This window comes from Euprymna scolopes, chromosome 41 (assembly GCF_053919585.1).
Source record: "Euprymna scolopes isolate OS-2025 chromosome 41, ASM5391958v1, whole genome shotgun sequence".
In the NCBI taxonomy this organism is placed as follows: domain Eukaryota; kingdom Metazoa; phylum Mollusca; class Cephalopoda; order Sepiida; family Sepiolidae; genus Euprymna; species Euprymna scolopes.
The window spans coordinates 68,237,961-68,258,160 of NC_136522.1; the positions used below are offsets into that span (position 1 = coordinate 68,237,961).

The 20,200-nt window shown below is 32.4% G+C and overlaps 1 protein-coding gene across 3 annotated transcripts in view; it reads left to right on the forward strand.

Moving 5' to 3' along the window:
• The window catches only part of LOC145266595 (glycerophosphodiester phosphodiesterase domain-containing protein 5-like), a 310,040-nt gene that overhangs the window by 279,802 nt on the left and 10,038 nt on the right, over nucleotides 1–20,200 (forward strand). For all 3 annotated transcript variants that reach the window (XM_080122447.1, XM_080122448.1, XM_080122446.1), the window contains 5 exons: nucleotides 6,920–7,065; nucleotides 8,071–8,153; nucleotides 11,565–11,715; nucleotides 15,553–15,774; nucleotides 18,586–18,737. In XM_080122447.1, coding sequence (XP_079978573.1) covers nucleotides 6,920–7,065; nucleotides 8,071–8,153; nucleotides 11,565–11,715; nucleotides 15,553–15,774; nucleotides 18,586–18,737 — 754 coding nt within the window. The remainder of the gene's footprint in view (nucleotides 1–6,919; nucleotides 7,066–8,070; nucleotides 8,154–11,564; nucleotides 11,716–15,552; nucleotides 15,775–18,585; nucleotides 18,738–20,200) is intronic.

Sequence of the window (20,200 nt, forward strand, 5' to 3'; positions counted from 1 at the left end):
GGTTGGTCCATTTATGGTTGGCACATTTATGGTTGGTCCATTTATGGTTGACTCATTTATGGTTGGTCCATTTATGGTTGGCGCATTTATGGTTGGCTCATTTATGGTGGGCCCGTTTATGGTTGGCCCATTCTTCTGTTTTAACACTATGGAACTGGCTTGTGTATTTTTTCTGGCTTTTGTGGCCTATTTCAGTGGCAGGCTTGTTTGAGTCCTCTACGTCATTTGTGAGGCAGTCCTTTCCAAAATGAGTGCCAAGTTGTGTTATGGATGTTGTAATACTTGCTCGGTTCTCATGATGATCTTTAATTTTCATCAGGTTTGGGTTACAAGAACTTTTTATGTACTGGCCTCTGCTGACAATTGTAGCTCTATGCTGACGGTTAACTTCTGAGTGGCGTTGCCCGTGTGTTTGGAGGTGTGTGTTGAGCAAAAAAAAAAAAAAAGAAAAAAAGTGGTAGTAGGCAGGCAGGCAGACTCGAACCCGTACCGCAAAGGAGGAAAAGAATGTGAAAAAAGAAAACGTGACATCTTTGATGTTGCGTCCATCACCAAACCGGAAGTGACAAAGGTTTAAATTAAGGCTAGACAATCAAAAAGAGGGGATGACTTTTGAAAATATCAGCGAAAAAGCGACCCCTGCCTGTAGAAAAGTGCTCGGTTGAGGGTGAAGGAATTAATATTTTTAACCAATTGAAACAAAATATTTGACATCTCGGATCGAATATGCAGTCTTAACATAACAAGGCTGCTACTATACCGACTGGGCTATGACCATGTGAACGAAAGTAGTTTTCTTTTTTTTTTTTCTATTTAAACTAATTCAAGAAAGAACGTTTTTTGCGCATGCATGTTTGGCTAAACTGTCATGAAGAAACAATTTTTTGCTACCCCTCCCTGTAGAAAAGTGCTCAACTGAGGGTGAAGGAATTAATGCTTTTAGCCAATTTTTCGTGTCCGAAGGGTCGAGCTTCAAAATGATACCTATCTCATGAAAATTCGTCGCCTCTGTGGAAAGTTTTTGCGAGACATACAAACATACACACATGCATACATTTAAACAGACAGGTGAGATTTATATAAAAGAAGATTACCTCCTCAAAATATTTTGTAAGACTTGAAACCACAAGATTAATTAATCTGTGATCTAATTCATCTCATTATTCGGATATATATATATATATATATATATATATATATATATATATAGAGAGAGAGAGAGAGAGAGCAATATAGAGAATAAATGACAAAAAGTTATATTCCAAAATCCATGATGTTGACCATCTTATAATTTATTCCTTCAATTCAGTTGACTTATACAATTCTTGACAGTATCTGTTTCGTAGCGCAAAATCAATCACTTAATTATTATATCAATCAATGAATCTATTATGCCCTTAACTCATCAGAAGAAAATACTGAAAATAGATACATAAAATAATAATTATATATATATATATAAATATATATATATATATATATATATATATATATAAATATATATATATATATATATATATATATATATATATATATATATATATTATTTTATGTATCTATTTTCAGTATTTTCTTTGACAGTACTTGACACATAAGTAGAGCTAGGTAGTGAGTTTTGAAAAAATATATGGCAATCAAGCTATTGCCTGACGAATCTTCACAAAGATGAAATGCAGAAAATTCTGTGTAACCAGCCTTATTCAGCATATGCGTTCAGAGATGACTGTTGGGATGTCCGCAGTTGAACCTGATTGCTGAAATCCATACTGTCAATCAGAAATTCATATCATCTGTGAATGTTTGGCCAAGTAGTTTGAATAATAAACTCTCAGGTAAAATGGTTGAAAAAGTATCTTATAATTGTTATAGGAAAGGAGTTTTGCCTTAGCAGCATTAAATGTTACCGTCTACATATGGCCCTATTCCACCACAGACTGGAGGTCATTTTCTAAATATTCGACTATTGCCTTGGATATGTGTATATTCGTTTTACTCCAGCATAGACTGTGATGTCATCAGCAAAATACACCCATCTCGGATACAATTGCATGAAAAATTAAAATTAGGAACAATAATAGTTCATGGATCGACTGTTGCTGTTTTGATATATGGCCCTTATGGATTTCTCTTTTAACTACTGTACGGATTAATTTCGTGTTAGACCTTTTTGAATATATCGAGTGCTTCCGCTTGTTCTGCAAGGTGGCAACTGATTGTAACGTTTCCGCCCATGCAAGATGTAACAAAGAACTGCCTCCTTTCCCTCCAAGCTAGTTTTTTTTTTTTTATCCGCCTCTTATCTCGCCCAGTCATACAGGCTTATCACGTCCTCTCACGTAAAATCAGGTACACTTCTTGTGTTTTCTTTCTTCGTTCTATGTGGGAGTGACAGAAAGAACGCACCCTTTATCTCTTTGTGGTAAGGCTATTTGTGGCATTGCTATGACACTGCTTTAGTTTGTCCAATGTGTGGTATGTGCATTCAGAGTTGGCAAGTTTATTGTAAGCAGCCAAAAAAGTTGTTGAAAAAACTGTCAATAAATTCAAAACGATGAAAATAAAACGCAAGGAAGATAAGACTTAATGTAATTTTATTTATATATTTTATTGCTGCTAAAATTATGATTCATACAATAATTAGATTGAACAAATCTAATTTTAATTAATGAAAGAAATATTTATTTTTCAAGAAAAGTATATTTATTTATTATTTTTTTATAAAAAATGCTTCAAAGAAATAATTTTTTTAAGATAATATGAAAATCAATGTTTTTTGTTTGTTTCTTTTGCAAGAAAAGTTTCAGTGAAATAAATGTTTTTTTTTTTCCTTCAAGGAAACAACTATGATCGAAAACAATTTTTTTGCCAAGAAAAGTATCAGAAAATTTTTTTTTTTTTCATAAAAAAAGTTTCAAATAAGGCCAACAACAGGTCAGTCTGGTCGCCAGAGTTTTTGAAGACTTATCACAGACGTAATTTTTCCAGCTATCAGTAAAATTAAAGTGCAACTGGCCGACAGACTGACCGAGCCACTGCTGCAGATGTAAGAATGCAACTAAAAATATTTTTTTCTTAAAAAAAGGTTTTGGGAGTTGACCATTTCTGGACACTTTAGTAAAAGCTAAAATTAACTTGACAAAATTAATTGCTTCCTATTGAGAACCAATTCTTGAGATGTAAATAAAACACTTCAGGATCATGGGGAATAGGAAACTCAAGCAATTATAAATACTCTTCACATGGGAATTACGTGGGTTCATATTACCCTTATTTATCTGCACGCACATGTATCCGACGTTGCCCGGGATTAAATGAGGATTAACGAATGTTTCAATCTCTCATATTTTATCATCGAAATCAATGAATAGTAATTGCCTGTATTTTTGAGATGAGGTGTTTTCATTGATCGAGATTGTCGGACTGACTTCCTCATCTTGGTTGTTATAGTCACAACATTTCGGCCGTTTTGCCCTCTGGCCTTCATCAGGTGTTTTGTATCGAACTTGGGAACCGTTTGTTAGGAGTCTCGAACCCAACCCTTTATTATTATTACGGGGGTACCGTGTTCGGACTCCATAGTTGCTGTTTCTCTGTTTTGAATGTTACTTTTCACTGCCTTCGTTCAGGATTGAATTCAGCACCTTTGAGTAACTGTAAACTTTGATACAACGTCTAGGACCACTCGGCCATAGGTCACTAGCTTCTCCAGTTCGATACAAAACACCTGATAAAGGCCGGAGGGCAAAACGGCTGAAACGGCCGAAACGTTGTGACTATAACAACCAAGACGAGGGAGTCAGTCCGACAATCTCAATAAATGAAATCAATGAAATCGTCTATTTTTCAATCAAATCGATTGACCGCCTATTCTTCTTAGTGACATGCAATATGGTTCGTCATATAAGGCACAATGATATTTCTGCTCATCATGGTATATTTTATTTTATTCCATTCCTCAATCTTTTCTATCATTTCTTGAAGAAGTCCCCCGAAAATAGGGACGAAATGTTGAAAATTTCCTGAAAGGCTACAGGTTTTTCTTCCGTTTTCTATATCGTCATAATATGTTTACATGTAATTTAATTACTTGCATCAGTGATTACGTATAAATAAATAACATAACTGTTATATCCGGTTTCAATGGTATATAATAATAATGACAAAATATGCTGAGTGGGATGCGTAACAAAAGAAGGTTTATTAGTACTTCGCAGTAATACAAATACAAAATGGCTACTTGCTTTTGAAGTTAGATAAATGTAAATGAAGGTAAAGAAAAAGGAACTTAGCGTGTGAGAGCTAAACGCTCGTCTCTTGGAAGCTTGGTTAACCGGAGTACACTTGTAGAGTGTAAGACGCGAGACTGCAAACAAAACAAGACACCCCTACCTTAAAATAGTAGTTCTTTTATATCCTGTTTCGTATCCGTTTCGATATGTAGTTATGTCCCTTATAACAATAAAGTTCTCATTTAGATAGCTCAATAGTGTGATGTTAGAGCTAAAAATATTTTCTTTCAAGATATCATGTTAATAGAGATAGATATTTTTCGGAAAATTTATTTTTATTGGTAACAACAAATGCAATGTTGTGACTGATGAAAAACTTTCCGAAAATGAGTAAATACTTGCATATCTATCCCTATTAACGTAGTATCTTTAAAGATTCTATATGATGATGATTGCAACGTCTTGTCAGACGAGGGCCACTCCCTCAGACATTTAAAATCCATGAGCCCAAATGCCTGAGGGAGTATCTATACAAAGATGATGTTACAGAGTCTTAGCTTTGTACGACAGCTAAGTCTCTCTCTCGGTTCAAAATGTTGAGATCCAGCAACAAGCAAGAGCAAGATAGCCAGCAGCAAATTAAACTGCAGACCAGCTTAATGCGGGTACTGGTCTCCCGCTTTATGGTTTTTTAAATCAGAGATTTGCTTCTCCTAGAAAGGTTGCCTTCACCACGGCTTACGGGAGCCCTCTCCACCCCAATACACATATACACACACACACAAATATACACGGTGCTAGTTGGCCGTTGACTGGTACCATGTAACCCAGTACTACCTGCCTCATGGTCGGGTCACCAGTGACTAAACTGGTTCCCCCACCAGACTTGTTTGGTGAGGAGGGCGGCTAGTCTCCCTGGAGGATTAAAAACAAGACCTTCCAAAGGGCGAATGAAAGATTATATATATGTATATATATATACACACACACACGCATATATATATATACTGGAGAGAACTTGAATATATACTAGACACTATCCTCGAGTGTCTAAGGCCTGAACAACCTGGCATGAGGATGCTTTTCCCTACAAGTAAATTGATTAAATATTCAAAGTAACATACAGGGTAGAACGATAAAATTGTCGCCCTAGAAAAGACGACATGATTCCATTTCCATTTGATGAAAACCAGTTTTCTTTTTTCTTTGTTGCAGACCATCTACTAGTTGGCCAGTTGTGTACAAATCCCAAGAGTGATAGGAGCCTTCTATCGTGTCAAACATAATGTTCAATGAGTGAGATCGGAGATGCGCCGCTGTACAACTCATGCTCTCTATCGATCCAAGTTATGACGACAGGACCATTGCCAGCACGCTCAAAATGCATTACTGGATTGCCGCAAATAACAGCGACGTGTCCAGGGTGATGAAAACAACGTTTCTAGGTTGGGGCCACATCATGCCACCTCACATCTTTGAAGTTGGCTTGAAAGTCAGCACCAAAATGTACCTGGATGTGCTAAAGATTGTGGTGATCTCCTGGTGCAACCAAATGGTCGCTGGCAAACCTTGGTGTGGCAGCAGGACTCTGTGCTGGTCCACAAGTCAAAAGAGAGCCAGGCTTAAGTAAACACTTCATCAAATCTCCACACTAACGTAATGTACTTGCAATAACCCTTATCCTTGAGTGGCTTCCAGGCCTTGATAAATGGTGATCACTGTGTAAAAAAAAAAAAAAAGGCTTGTTATGATTTTGTACCCTTTTCTCACTGGCTCCCCCTCCTCCCCTGACCTGAATCCTGGACTACTTCGTTTGATCATACATCGAAAACATCACCAACATGACCTCCCACAACATCAAAGGCAGCCTGATCGTTGCCATCTGCCATGTATTTGCCGAGCTCCTAAAATGGTGCAATCAGGTGGCTGCTGGCAGACCCTGGGTGTGACAGCAAGACTCAATGTCGGCCCACAAGTCCGAAAGGTCACAGGTTTGGCTTCAGAAGAAGTGCTACAACTTTGTATCCTTCTTTCACTACCCCCCCCCTTCACCTCCTCCCCCAACTTGAACCTACTGGACTACTTCGTTTGGTCATACATTGAGAACATCACCAACATGACCTCCTACAACACCAAAGCCAGCTTGATCGCTGACATACACTGAGTATTCACCAAGCTCCCTCCGGCGCTTGTGGTAAAGGCATGCTCCCAGTTTCGCATATGGAGGTGGTGATTGAGGCTGAAGGCGGCTACATTGAATAAATGTCAGCTCTACTACATAATCAAGTCACCTGAATTAATTTTTTTCAATAAAAGTTTTAAAATAAAGCTGTAGTGTTGTTTTCTTTAGGGCGACACTTTATTTCATTCCATCCTGTAGTATTCGCAGCCCAAATAAAATCCCCTCACTAGGGATAACCCACATTGGCTTTTAGAAAGCATGGCATACTTTTTCCACGTGATGTTTACCTAAGTAATAGCACAAAGATGGAAACTCCACCAGACTAGATGAATTCTTATTCTAGAATCCAGTAAGACCAAGAGAGCACATGAAAGACTGACTTTTACAAGGAATGGTGCACAGCAACTACTTTACTTTCATTGTATGTCTGAAAATAATAATTCTTAGTTCTGGGATTGAGTAATGTCTTCCTTTTATTATTCTTTTTTATGTTTTTTTCTAATTTCAGGTTTAAAACTGTTGATATTTGTTGCCTATCTTGCCGTCCTAGTTGGTGTGTACGTGCTTCCGTTATTTATCGACTCACCTTGCATACGGCCAGCAGGCAGCCTTCCCCAAAAACCACAAATGTTCGCCCACCGAGGAGCCGCAGGGGTAAGTGACACTCTAACAGGTCTGCTCCCTTTCCCTCACTGTAGCCTTGCTCTGTATTAAACAGGGATGCAAATTTTCTGCTGTTTAGAAAAATTTTGCTTTTTTTTTTTAAATCCAGAAAAGCACATTTTCGCTTAAAGAAATCTGCATTTTTTCCCCGTACTAATTTGCTATTTTATTTTGGGTACGAATCTAAAATGTGATCCAAGGTCACATTGGCATCTTCCGGCAGTTTGTGGTAAGCATCCAGAAAAGTTGTAAAAAGCCAATGCAAAAACTGTCACTCAATAAATTCAAAATGCTGAAAAAAAAAAACACAAGGAGATAAAAGACTTAACGTAATTTAATTATATGAAAGAAATATTTTTTTTTTCAAGATGAGTGTATTTATTTATTTATTATTTTTTGTAAAAAATGTTTCCAAGAAATAATTTTTTTAAGAAAAAAATATGGACAGAATTATGAATAAAAATCAATGTTGTTATTTTTTTCATATTTAAGACGGTTGGTTTTTTTTTTTTTTTTTTTTTGGTTTCTTTTGCAAGACAAGTTTCAATAAAATGTTTTTTTTTTCTCCCTTCAAGGAAACAACTATGATCAAAAACAATTTTTTTGCTAAAAAAAGTATCAGAAAATTTTCTAAAAAAAAGTTTCAAATAAATAATCTTTCCGGATTTCAAACAAAATTTTCTTATTACAATCGATCGATTTAATCAGAACTTGTCAGCTGCTTACAACTGATTGTTGATTGCCTAATCAAATTGACTTTTTTCAGATGCTTTTCCAGCAGCTTACCGTAAACCGCTGGAAGGGTCAGGTTGTGGATTAGTACCCATTTTTGTTTTATTCGTAGTCTTTTACCACTTATCCCCCTCCCTCTGTTCTATCTATTCCTTTTTTTTTTTTCCAATTTATCCTTCTTTCTCTTCTTCTCTATCCATCCTTCTAAGTGATCCAATTTTTATGACCCATATCGAGGTTTGTTTTCCATTTCTTTTTTGACAGATTGCACCTGAAAACACGATTGTTGCATTTCGGATCGCTGCAAATCAAAGCGTGTACGGATTTGAATCCGATGTTCGGATCAGGTAAGCGATCCATATGATGAAGTTGGTCTTCTATCTATCCTTCTTCTTATTTAAATTATTGAATGTATAATTTTCTAGTTTGCACTTTTCAAAGGCTTGCAAAATTATATATACACCTGATAATTCTTTTGTCATTGTTCCCAAAATCAACACAGACGAAGTTTATTCACAAGTCATTGTTAGCTATTGATAAGAGGGAGAGAGAGACACACAGAACAACCAACTGGGTATATGTGTGGCAGGCGATGATAGAAAATATCAATCACGCTAGACGACTGTTTCTGATTTCATCTTTGGTTGTTTATGTTAACGTTGCCTTATGTTAACGTTGCCTTATAGCGACATCTATTGACATTCCTGAAATGGAAATATTTAAAATATTTTTATTTTGGGTTACGCAGTTCTAAATTCCCAACCTGAAATGTAAGCCATTCTTTGTTTTTGGTGATAATTACAATTCCTGTCATTTTTCATGGGACACAAGAATGTAGATAAAAATCGATCTGGAATGTGCATGTGTGCACACCTCTGACTTTATCGGCATCGCCTGGGCTCAATATCCAACATTCTTTCCTCATCTTTCTCTCTCTCATCTTCCTATCTATCCTCCGTTCCTCTTCTTCTATGTTTCAATTTTAAAGAGGGACTCATTTCTTGTTTTCACCACCTGAATGTACCAATCCTCCTCATCATAAACATCATCATATAATAAAACACTAAGGCATTTCACATTAGTACCTACGTTATAACCTTTCACACACAGTAAAAATTGTGAGATCGCCCAATATGCAAAGATGGTGATCCGTGATTATTCTCATGTCTTTAAGTTACACAATTCTGAATCATGGATATTATTTATATATATATATATATAATATATATATATATATATATATATATATATATAATATATATATATATATATTATATATATATATTATATATATATATTATATATATATATATTATATATATTTATATATTATATATATAATATATATTATATATATATTATATATATAATATATATTATATATATATTATATATATAATATATATAATATATATATATATATAATATATATATATATATAATAAATATATATATATATAATAAATATATATATAATAATAAATATATATATATAATAAATATATATAATAAATATTTATATATTATATATAATAAATATATATAATAAATATTTATATATTATATATAATAAATATATATAATAAATATTTATATATTATATATAATAAATATATATAATAAATATTTATATATTATATATAATAAATATATATAATAAATATTTATATATTATATATAATAAATATATATAATAAATATTTATATATTATATATAATAAATATATATAATAAATATTTATATATTATATATAATAAATATATATAATAAATATTTATATATTATATATAATAAATATAATATAATAATAAATATATATTATATATAATAAATGTAATATAATAAATATATATTATATATAATAAATGTAATATAATAAATATATATTATATATAATAAATATAATATAATAATAAATATATATATATTATATATAATAAATATAATATAATAATAAATATATATATATTATATATAATAAATATAATATAATAATAAATATATATATATTATATATAACAAATATAATATAATAATAAATATATATATTATATAATAAATATAATATAATAATATATATTATATAATAAATATAATAATATATATATATATTATATAATAAATATAATATAATAATATATATTATATAATAAATATAATATAATAATATATATATATTATATAATAAATATAATATAATAATATATATTATATAATAAATATAATATAATAATATATATATATATTATATAATATAATAATTAATATATATATATATTATATAATATAATAATTAATAGATATATATATATTATATATAATATAATAATAAATATATATGTATATATTATATACAATAAATATAATATAATAAATAAATATATATATTATATATAATTAATATAATAAATAATTATATATATAATAAATATATTATTTATAATAAATTTAATATAATATTAATTATATTATCCCTATATATAAAATAAACTCATTTTTCCCCTCTCATTTTGACCTTAATAGGATTAAAAATCAAGAGATTTCATGCAAATGTAATAGGTAAAAACTGCAGCACAATATCTGAGGTGTGTTACAGGCATATTACCTCTCCACTTGCTCGATAATCGTAGATACTTATATTTTTTCTGTTGAGAGTTCCCTACCAAAATCGGTTAAAATCACTGGAAGTTGTAAAATCTTTTCTTTCTAATAAATTCCTCCTTTCCCCACCACCCATTTACACCATTACGTGATCATTCACAAGGGACAATTATGAACGCCGGTTTCGGTTTTCTATACTTCGTAGTTGCTTAAAAAACTGGAATGGATTTTCACCGTGCCTTTCCGTTCGATGTTTCCTATTGGGTGAAACGCACCACGGAATAAACCGATTCTTATCCCATGCTTACTTTTATGTTTCTTGAGTACCATATTTACCCAAGATTTATACACTAAAAAAAAGGATTCTTTCCTTTTATTTTTTTTAAAATAAACGTAATACATCATTTCCGTTCTCTTTCGTTTTGTACTTCATTTTTCGCTGTGTTTTTTCTGTTTTTGTTTTTTCAACCAGGTTCATCATTTTTGTCCCTTATTTTTGCTTTTTATTTTTCCGATTTCTTTTTTACGTTTGTTCGATGTTTCTTTTTCTGTTTTTGTTTTTTCCGATTTTTTGGGAAGTTGTACATCGTTTTTTTTTTAAATTATTGAAACAGGGTCATTAATTCGCTTATTCTTTACTTTACCCCCCCCCCTTACACACACACACACACACCTACAAACACCCGGGCAACGCCGGGTACCCCCACTAGTATTATATATAATAAATATAATATAATAATAAATATATTATATATAATGAATATAATATAATAAATATATTATATTATATATAATAATATAATATAATAATAATTATATTATATATAATAAATATATTATATATATATAATAAATATAATAATTATATTATATATAATAAACATGATAATAATTATATCTAATAAATATATATAATAAATATAATACATTAATAATTATATTATATATAGTAAATATTATATATAATAAATGTAATATAATAATAAATATATTATGTATAATAAATATAATATATTATGTTTCATTGCAATTTTTAATTAATTTATGTCCATCTTCGTATTTTTATCATCAAGCGCGGCGTGAACTTTTTAATAAAAATCTCTGTATTCATCAAGTTATGAAATTTTGTTCATTTTTTTTTCTTTTTCTCCCGCAGTTTGGACGGCATTCCATTCATCATGCACGATCGGTCACTGAAAAGGACGACAAACATTGACAAAGTTTTCCCGGATCGAGTTTACAATGATGCGTCAACATTCAGGTTTGATGAACTCGCAAAACTGAACGCAGGATCTTGGTTTTTAGAAGTAAGTATTTGATGCCATCGACTTGCGGAATCGGTATAGAGGTTAGGGTTAAATTATTTGAAAGTAGCTACTTCCTTTTTTATATTTTTTAAGTGATTAATCGTAAATAATGCAGTCCGAAGTGGCTTTGTGGTTAGGTTTGAATCCCACGACCAACGGCAATAGTGACTTCCTGCACTGATGATTACGAAAGGATGAAACACAAGTGTGTGTAGGTATAAAAATATAAATTATATATATATATATATTACAATTAAGCAATAATTATTCTTTATACCTACAGACACTAGTGTTTCATGCTTACACAATCATCAGTGTAGATGTGACAATTCCTGCTGGTCATGAGATTCAGACCCAACCACGAAGCCATATTTACACCGTTTCCTAAGCCTCTAACTCCGGGTCACCAAACAATTGCCATGGGAATGAAGAGAATCAAGAACTATGAAACGCCAAATTCGGGCAAATATATGAGACAATCTAGTGTGTTTGAATGAGCGGAAGTTTTTTTTTTTTGTTTTTTTTACACGGTGGTCTCCACTTATCAAGGCCCGGAAGCCACTCAGGGATAAGGGTTATTGCAAGTACAGTACATTAGTGTGGAGATTTGATGAAGTGTTTACTTAAGGGGGCGGTTCATTAGGAATTTGTTAACGTTGGACTTGAAGACATCCAAGTTGTAGTAAGGTGGGAAGCAGGCAGATGGAACAGAGTTCCACAGGCGTGCAGTTCTAAGAAAGAAGCTTTGTTCATGGAATCCACGTTTTGATTTAGGCACAGATAAAGAGTGGGGGAAATTTTTCACAGTGGATTCAGCTAGATGGGTGTTTTTTGTGAAAGATTGGCGAGGGGGGACCAGAGATTTGGAGTTCAGACGAGCACCTGCCATGGAAATAACGATAAAACAAGGATAGGCTCGCAACATCTCTTCTGTGGGAGAGAGGTTGCAGGGTAGAGAAAAGGGCATCCCCCACTAAGCCACGAAGTCTATTTTGTACTCTGTCAAGGCAGGATAGGCTGTTTTTAGCAGCTCCTGCCCAGATATGGCAGCAGTATTCTATCCTTGGACGTACTTGGCTTTTATATAGATAGAGAATTGCATCAGTAGTGAGATATCTTCTGGAGCGGTAGAAGGATCCCACCATCTTTCCAGTGACCTTGGCAACAGACTTGATGTACGTGTTCCATTTCAGATCAGGAGTAAAAGTCAAACCCAGAAGCTTGTCAAAACACGGGGTCTCTCTCAGATGAGAGCCATCCATCCTAATTCATGCCAGATGGGGATCAGAGCGTTGATGATGTAAGGATAGGAGTTTGGTTTTAGATGCATTAAAGGTAACCAGCCACGTCTTCCCCCACTGGTCTACGCGCTCAAGATCAGAGGAGAGAGAATCAGAGAGATCTTTGTCATTTACAGCCTTTGATGTGTTGCCGTAGATGGTCATGTCATCAGCATAGATGTCAACAAATGATTTTGTGTACATTGCATATTATATATATAAATATAGGCATAAGCCTGATGAATCCTAACGTGGATGAAACGCGGAATGTTCTGTGTAGCTTAATTGCCATGTATATTTATAACTTACTAATATATATATATATATATATATATATATATATATATATATATATATATATAATGTGACATTTTATATATTTTTTTACAGTTGCTTTTGCTTTCATTTTACTTCAAAGTTTTCAGCAATCAAGGAGCTCTCTTCAGGGTGGAGGGAGCTAACACTTGATTATCTACACGAGATACATAGATATTCGAATATTCCATTAAAGTCTCCTTTATCTCTCACACAAATAAGTTAATAAATAAGTTGAGAACATAAGTTTTCCTCTCCTCAAGTGACCATTTAAATATGTTATATCTTTCCTGCGGTCTCTTGGTTTCATTAGATTCCAAGACGAGAATTCATCTAGTTTGGTGGAGTATCGAACTTCATGCTGTTACTCAAGGAAACATCACTTGTAGAAGGTGTACCATGCCTCATAAAATCCAGTGTTGGTTAGCCAAAGTGAGAAGATCTTATTTGAACTGCGAATACTATGTGATTTTGAATATTTGGTCAGGGTTTACTTGTAGGGGGGTAAAGTATCCTCATGACAAACCCTTGAATAGAGATACCTTAGACACTCAAAAATAGTGTCTAGTAGGCATTCAAGTTGTCTCCTATAAACATACATTATATATATATTTCTGTAGAAATATATTTTCTTATAATATATACTAATCCTTTTTTAAGAAGCTCAATATAATTACAGAGCAATATAGAGAATAAATGACAAAAGTCTATATTCCAAAATCCATGATGTTGACCATCTTATAATTTATTTCCTTTAATATATTTTTTTCTATTTAAACTAATTCAAGAAAGAACGTTTTTTGCGCATGCATGTTTGGCTAAACTGTCATGAAGAAACAATTTTTTGCTACCCCTCCCTGTAGAAAAGTGCTCGATTGAGGGTGAAGGAATTAATGCTTTTAGCCAATTTTTCGCGTCCGAAGGGTCGAGCTTCAAAATGATACCTATCTCATGAAAATCCGTCGCCTCTGTGGAAAGTTTTTGCGAGACATACAAACATACACACATGCATACATTTAAACAGACAGGTGAGATTTATATAAAAGAAGATTACCTCCTCAAAATATTTTGTAAGACTTGAAACCACAAGATTAATTAATCTGTGATCTAATTCATCTCATTATTCTGATATATATATATATATATATATATATATATATAGAGAGAGAGAGAGAGAGAGCAATATAGAGAATAAATGACAAAAAGTTATATTCCAAAATCCATGATGCTGACCATCTTATAATTTATTCCTTTAATTCAGTTGACTTATACAATTCTTGACCGTATCTGTTTCGTAGCGCATAATCAATCACTTAATTATTATATCAATCAGTGAATCTATTATGCCCTTAACTCATCAGAAGAAATAGCAACAATCAATCCGTCAAAAGGAATTGAAAATGCGATTTGACATGATTAAAATCCGAAAATTGGAAGAGAAGCTGCCTATACTTTTAATATGTTTCCATTACGCCATTTTGATTTTGCGCTATGAAACACATGCTGTCAAGAATTGTAAAAGTCAACTGAATTAAAGGAATAAATTATAAGATGGTCAACATATACGTATACATGTATGTGGGAAGAGTCTGTATGGAGTATTTTTTTCATATTTTGGGCTGATGAATCTCTGTCCTATTTAAGAGTTCTTGATAAGGTGCAGAAACGTATTTGTAATTTGATTGCCCCTCCCCACCTTTTCTCTTTACTGCAACTTCTATTTCGCAAATGTGATGTTGCTAGTCTCAGTCTTTTCCATAAATACTATTATTGCGTTCTTTATAATTGTCCGATTTATTTCCTGCTTCTTTTGTCTCAGCTTGTTTGACTTGTTAATCTAGTGGTCTTCATCAATTTGCTGTTTTAATAACTCGTCGTAATATAACTTCCTATTTCAGTAGATTCTTTCCAGGAACTGCAATTTTGTGGAACGTTTTTCATACAGTTTTTTTTTTTTTTTTTTTTTTTTTTTTTTTTTACCTACTTTTAGCCTTGGTTTTTTTCAAAGCTAAGGTTAATAGGAATCTCCCTCGTTTGTGATAATCGCCTTTCCTTCTTGTTAGCTCCTTACACCAAGTGGCTTCATGCCTTGTCTCAAGCGATTTCCAGAATTTGTTATTTAAATACCAAAACAGATATGCATGTTGGCCTCAATGTTTTGGTGTTGCTATAAACCAAGTCAAGAGTGATTTTTTTTTTAATTGTTTTTTCTTTTTTTTTTTTTTTTTTTTTTTTTTTTTAGGATGACCCAATGAATGTTGTAAGTTCATTAAACGATTTTGCCCGCGACCTCTATAAGAACCAGACAATTATGAAGCTGAGCAAGTTAATTCAGCTTGCCATCGATTATAATAAATACTTGATGGTTGATGTGCGTCCTCCTGTCCGGGAACATCCTTACCATGACACGTGGCTCAATCGGACTATTGAAGTCATACTCAACTCAGGGATACAACATGACAAAGTATTTTACCATTTTTTTTTTTTTTTTCTTTTTATTAAGTTTTTGTTCTTGTTATTTTTTTAAAAAATTTTTTCTTATTTTTCTTTCTCTCTAAACCCTCACTGATAAAACAAAAAACCCAACGTCACACTTATATATCAAGAATACCCATCCCAGGGCAACTAAAACTTATCCTTTGAACAGTACAGTTTCACATCACTTTTATGTCCCGTTATAAAAAGATTAAAATCATCATAAAATGTTACTAAACTTTACGTTTCTGAATTTTTGAGATGACGATTGGTTATTCGTATTATTTGGATTCATTGGACTACTGTTCTCATCTTGAGTGTGATTTTCACGTTTCGGTCGATGTGACCTCCGACCTTCTGCAGATGTATTTTGCCGAACTCAGGAATTTGAATGAAATTTCGAATGGAACCCTTTATTTACTAAACGGAGGTAGCATGCTCTTGTTCCATCAGCCATGACTGTATAAAGGTCCTAAGTAATTCACAATTGTATTTTTCAGTCGCCCACAATGAGAATTGAACCTTAAACCTTCAGGAGAAGGTCACTTTTACAAATGACATGTTCCAAGTACTCTAACCACTGCGCCATGGATAAGAACAGTAGTGCGATGAATCCAATTAATCTAAGTTACTAAACTTCATGTCTACAATCCGTTTTACTATTTATTTAAGACAAATTAATGCATGATAAATGGCGCTGCTGTTTTTTTTGGGGGGGGGGGTTTGTTAAAAATCTTTGTAAAAAATAAACAAGATTTTTTTATACTTAGCAAAATATTTTTAAAAAAAATATGAAACATAAGAAAAACATATTCTCTTAAGCTAAAAGAAAAAAAAAAATTTGTTTCATTTTCATATTCAAACAAATATGAGCAATCTAATTTCCCCAAATTTTACCCAATCAATCTGAAAAAAAAAGGAAAGTTTTTTTTTTTACATAAAGATTTTTCATAAAAAGAATATTACAAAAATAAAAGAACACCATACCAGTCCGTCTAAATTCAAATTGGTTGCTTCTTGTTTTCTTTCATAAGAATTCCACATCGCTTGAATGACTTGCGTAAATGTTATACTAATAGAGAATCAGCAGAAGCGATTTGTCGTGTGTTAATTTGTCATACATAAATAGTAAAAACCGTTTAAATCTATAAAAACTAATCTTTAATTTTGATCAAAATCCATTATTAAATCCAAAAAATGATATCAAATTTTTATATAAAATATGAGGTTCATATAAACAATATAAATTTAATGATATTGTATATCTATAAACGATATCAAATTCATCTAAATGACACTAGATTCATTTAAACGATATCAAATCCATTTTTTAAATGACATCAGTTCCATTTAAACGATATCAAATCCATTTTTTAAATGACATCAGTTCCATTTAAACGATATCAAATCCATTTTTTAAATGACATCAGTTCCATTTAAACGATATCAAATCCATTTTTTAAATGACATCAGTTCCATTTAAACGATATCAAATCCATTTTTTTAAATGACATCAGTTCCATTTAAACGATATCAAATCCATTTTTTAAATGACATCAGTTCCATTTAAACGATATCAAATCCATTTTTTTAAATGACATCAGTTCCATTTAAACGATATCAAATCCATTTTTTTAAATGACATCAGTTCCATTTAAACGATATCAAATCCATTTTTTTAATGACATCAGATTCATTTAAACGATATAAAATCCATTTAAATGATACCAGATTCATTTAAACGATATCAAATCCATTTTTTAAATGACATCAGATCCATTTAAACGATATCAAATCCATTTAAACGTCACCAGATTCATTTAAACGATATCAAATCCATTTTTTAAATGACATCAGTTCCATTTAAACGATATCAAATCCATTTAAACGACACCAGATCCATTTAAACGATATTAAATCCATTTAAATCATACCAAATCAATTTAAACGATATCAAATCCATTTAAACAGTATCAAATCCATTTACATGATACCAGATCCATTTAAACAATATCAAATCCATTTAAATGATACCAGATCCATTTAAACAATATCAAATCCATTTAAATGATACCAGATCCATTTAAACAATATCAAATCCATTTAAATGATACCAGATCCATTTAAACAATATCAAATCCATTTAAATGATACCAGATCCATTTAAACAATATCAAATCCATTTAAATGATACCAGATCCATTTAAACAATATCAAATCCATTTAAATGATACCAGATCCATTTAAACAATATTAAATCCATTTAAATGATACCAGATCCATTTAAACAATATCAAATGCATTTAAATGATACCAGATCCATTTAAACAATTTCAAATCTATTTACATGATACCGGATCCATTTAAGCAATATCAAATCCATTTAAATGATACCAGATCCATTTAAACAATATCATATCCATTTAAATGATACCAGATTCATTTAAACGATATCAAATCCATTTAAATGATACCAGATCCATTTAAACAATATCAAATCTATTTACATGATACCGGATCCATTTAAACAATATCAAATCCATTTACATGATACCAGATCCATTTAAACAATATCAAATCCATTTAAATGATACCAGATTCATTTAAACGATATCAAATACATTTAAATGATAACAGATCCATTTAAATGATAACAGATCCATTTAAATGATACCAGATCCATTTAATCAATATCAAATTCATTTAAACGATATCAAATCCATTTAAACAATACCAGATCCATATATACAATATCAAATTCATAAGCCTATATAAAAACTTGTTTCTTTTGTTATTTCAGATTTGGTGGTTGCCAAGCGATAACAGTGACTTTGTGAAGACGTTAAACTTTACCCAGACAGAAATCAAATACGAACCCGTCGACCAGCTCTACAACCACAGCACACTTCATATCAATGTACCGTACACTGAACTGTCAGAGCAAGAAATTCAGTTAGTTCATCTTTTATAAGTTTCTTTTTTAAACTTTTATATCTTTCGATGGGAATGGAGTTTCACATGGCAAAAGGCTTACCAATGGAATTATTTTTAATGTTGTGTTGAGAAAACTTATGAAGATAATGGTGGCTGCATGTGCATGGTCTTATTTTGTTGGTGCATGTGGCAGGTGTGCTGTTGTTGGATGCTTGGCCAGAGGAAGAGAGATTGGGGAGTGCAGAGAGGTGAAACTATCTCTGACCAGACTCGGATCACCAAAGAGATATTCTTTGTTTAAAAACTAAGTGCTTCATTTAATGGAGAAAGTCGTGCTTCTGTAGGAAAAATAATTTTCCTAGATGGGTTTCTAGACAAAAGCCCTATGAATAGAGACAATGCTAGACAATCTTCGGTGAATGTCTCCTCTGGGCGACTGAATAATGACCACGAACAAAAGGCCTGAGTTAGGCAGGTGTGAAGAGACTCCGGAAAAGGATGAGCAAGAATGGGAGTTGAAAATTGGAGAGCAGGTAGTTGGTTTTGGTAAAATATATCAAGCAGTTGGGTCAGTGTAACTCTCCAGCCCAATTGGCTCCTCTGGGGCTATCAGAAAGGGATTTTGTTAATGAGGTTTATGTGTCTCTGTCTGGCCAGAAATGTATCACATTTCGACAAATCAGCCATCCAACCTTACTGAAGTCAATGCCTTCAATAAGTTTCCAGACTTTTTTGTGCAGGTATATTTAAAATGGTCGTGGACTCTTTAAAAAATTCAGTATGTGATTGCTATAAATTTTATGAGATGACTGACCATGTGATTTTTCTTTATTTTTGTTTTTTTTTAATATTTTGTTTTAGAATTTTGAACCCTATATATATTATTTAGATTCTTTAAACTACTGTTCTCGCCTTGAGTGTCATTTTCACGACGTTTCGGAACAATTTCAACAGCTTTGCCGTTCACACATTTTTTTTTTTTCGTATCCGAGTTTGTATTCCCCCCTGTTGTTGTACTCTTCTCGCACCCAAACTGGTTCTTCTCTCCTCACCTACCAGTTACTTGCGCAACACATCCTGCGTATCCACTGCGTTACAAATACCACAGAAACTTGAGTTGCACCCGACTCCCTTACCACCAACTGAGCAAATTTTCTTCTTTTTGGAGGATCTCCTAACATTACGACCACTGATCAACGCTTTTGTCTTGCTAACATTTCTAACAAAGCGAGGACAGCTATTTGCAAATACCGAGCTGTGAGCGAAATGACGTCACGGTAAGGCAACAAACAATCAATCAATGAGGAACCCTTCCCTGGAGCTTAGCCATCTATCTCTCTCCCGAGCTATCTGCTGCCATGTGGGACCCATGTGCTGCATCAGGTCGTCCCTCCATATCGTTCTTCGTCTTCCCTTTAGCCTCTTATGTTCACGAGGTGTCCATTCCGTTGTCCTGGTGGACCATCTGTTGTCATGTTGTC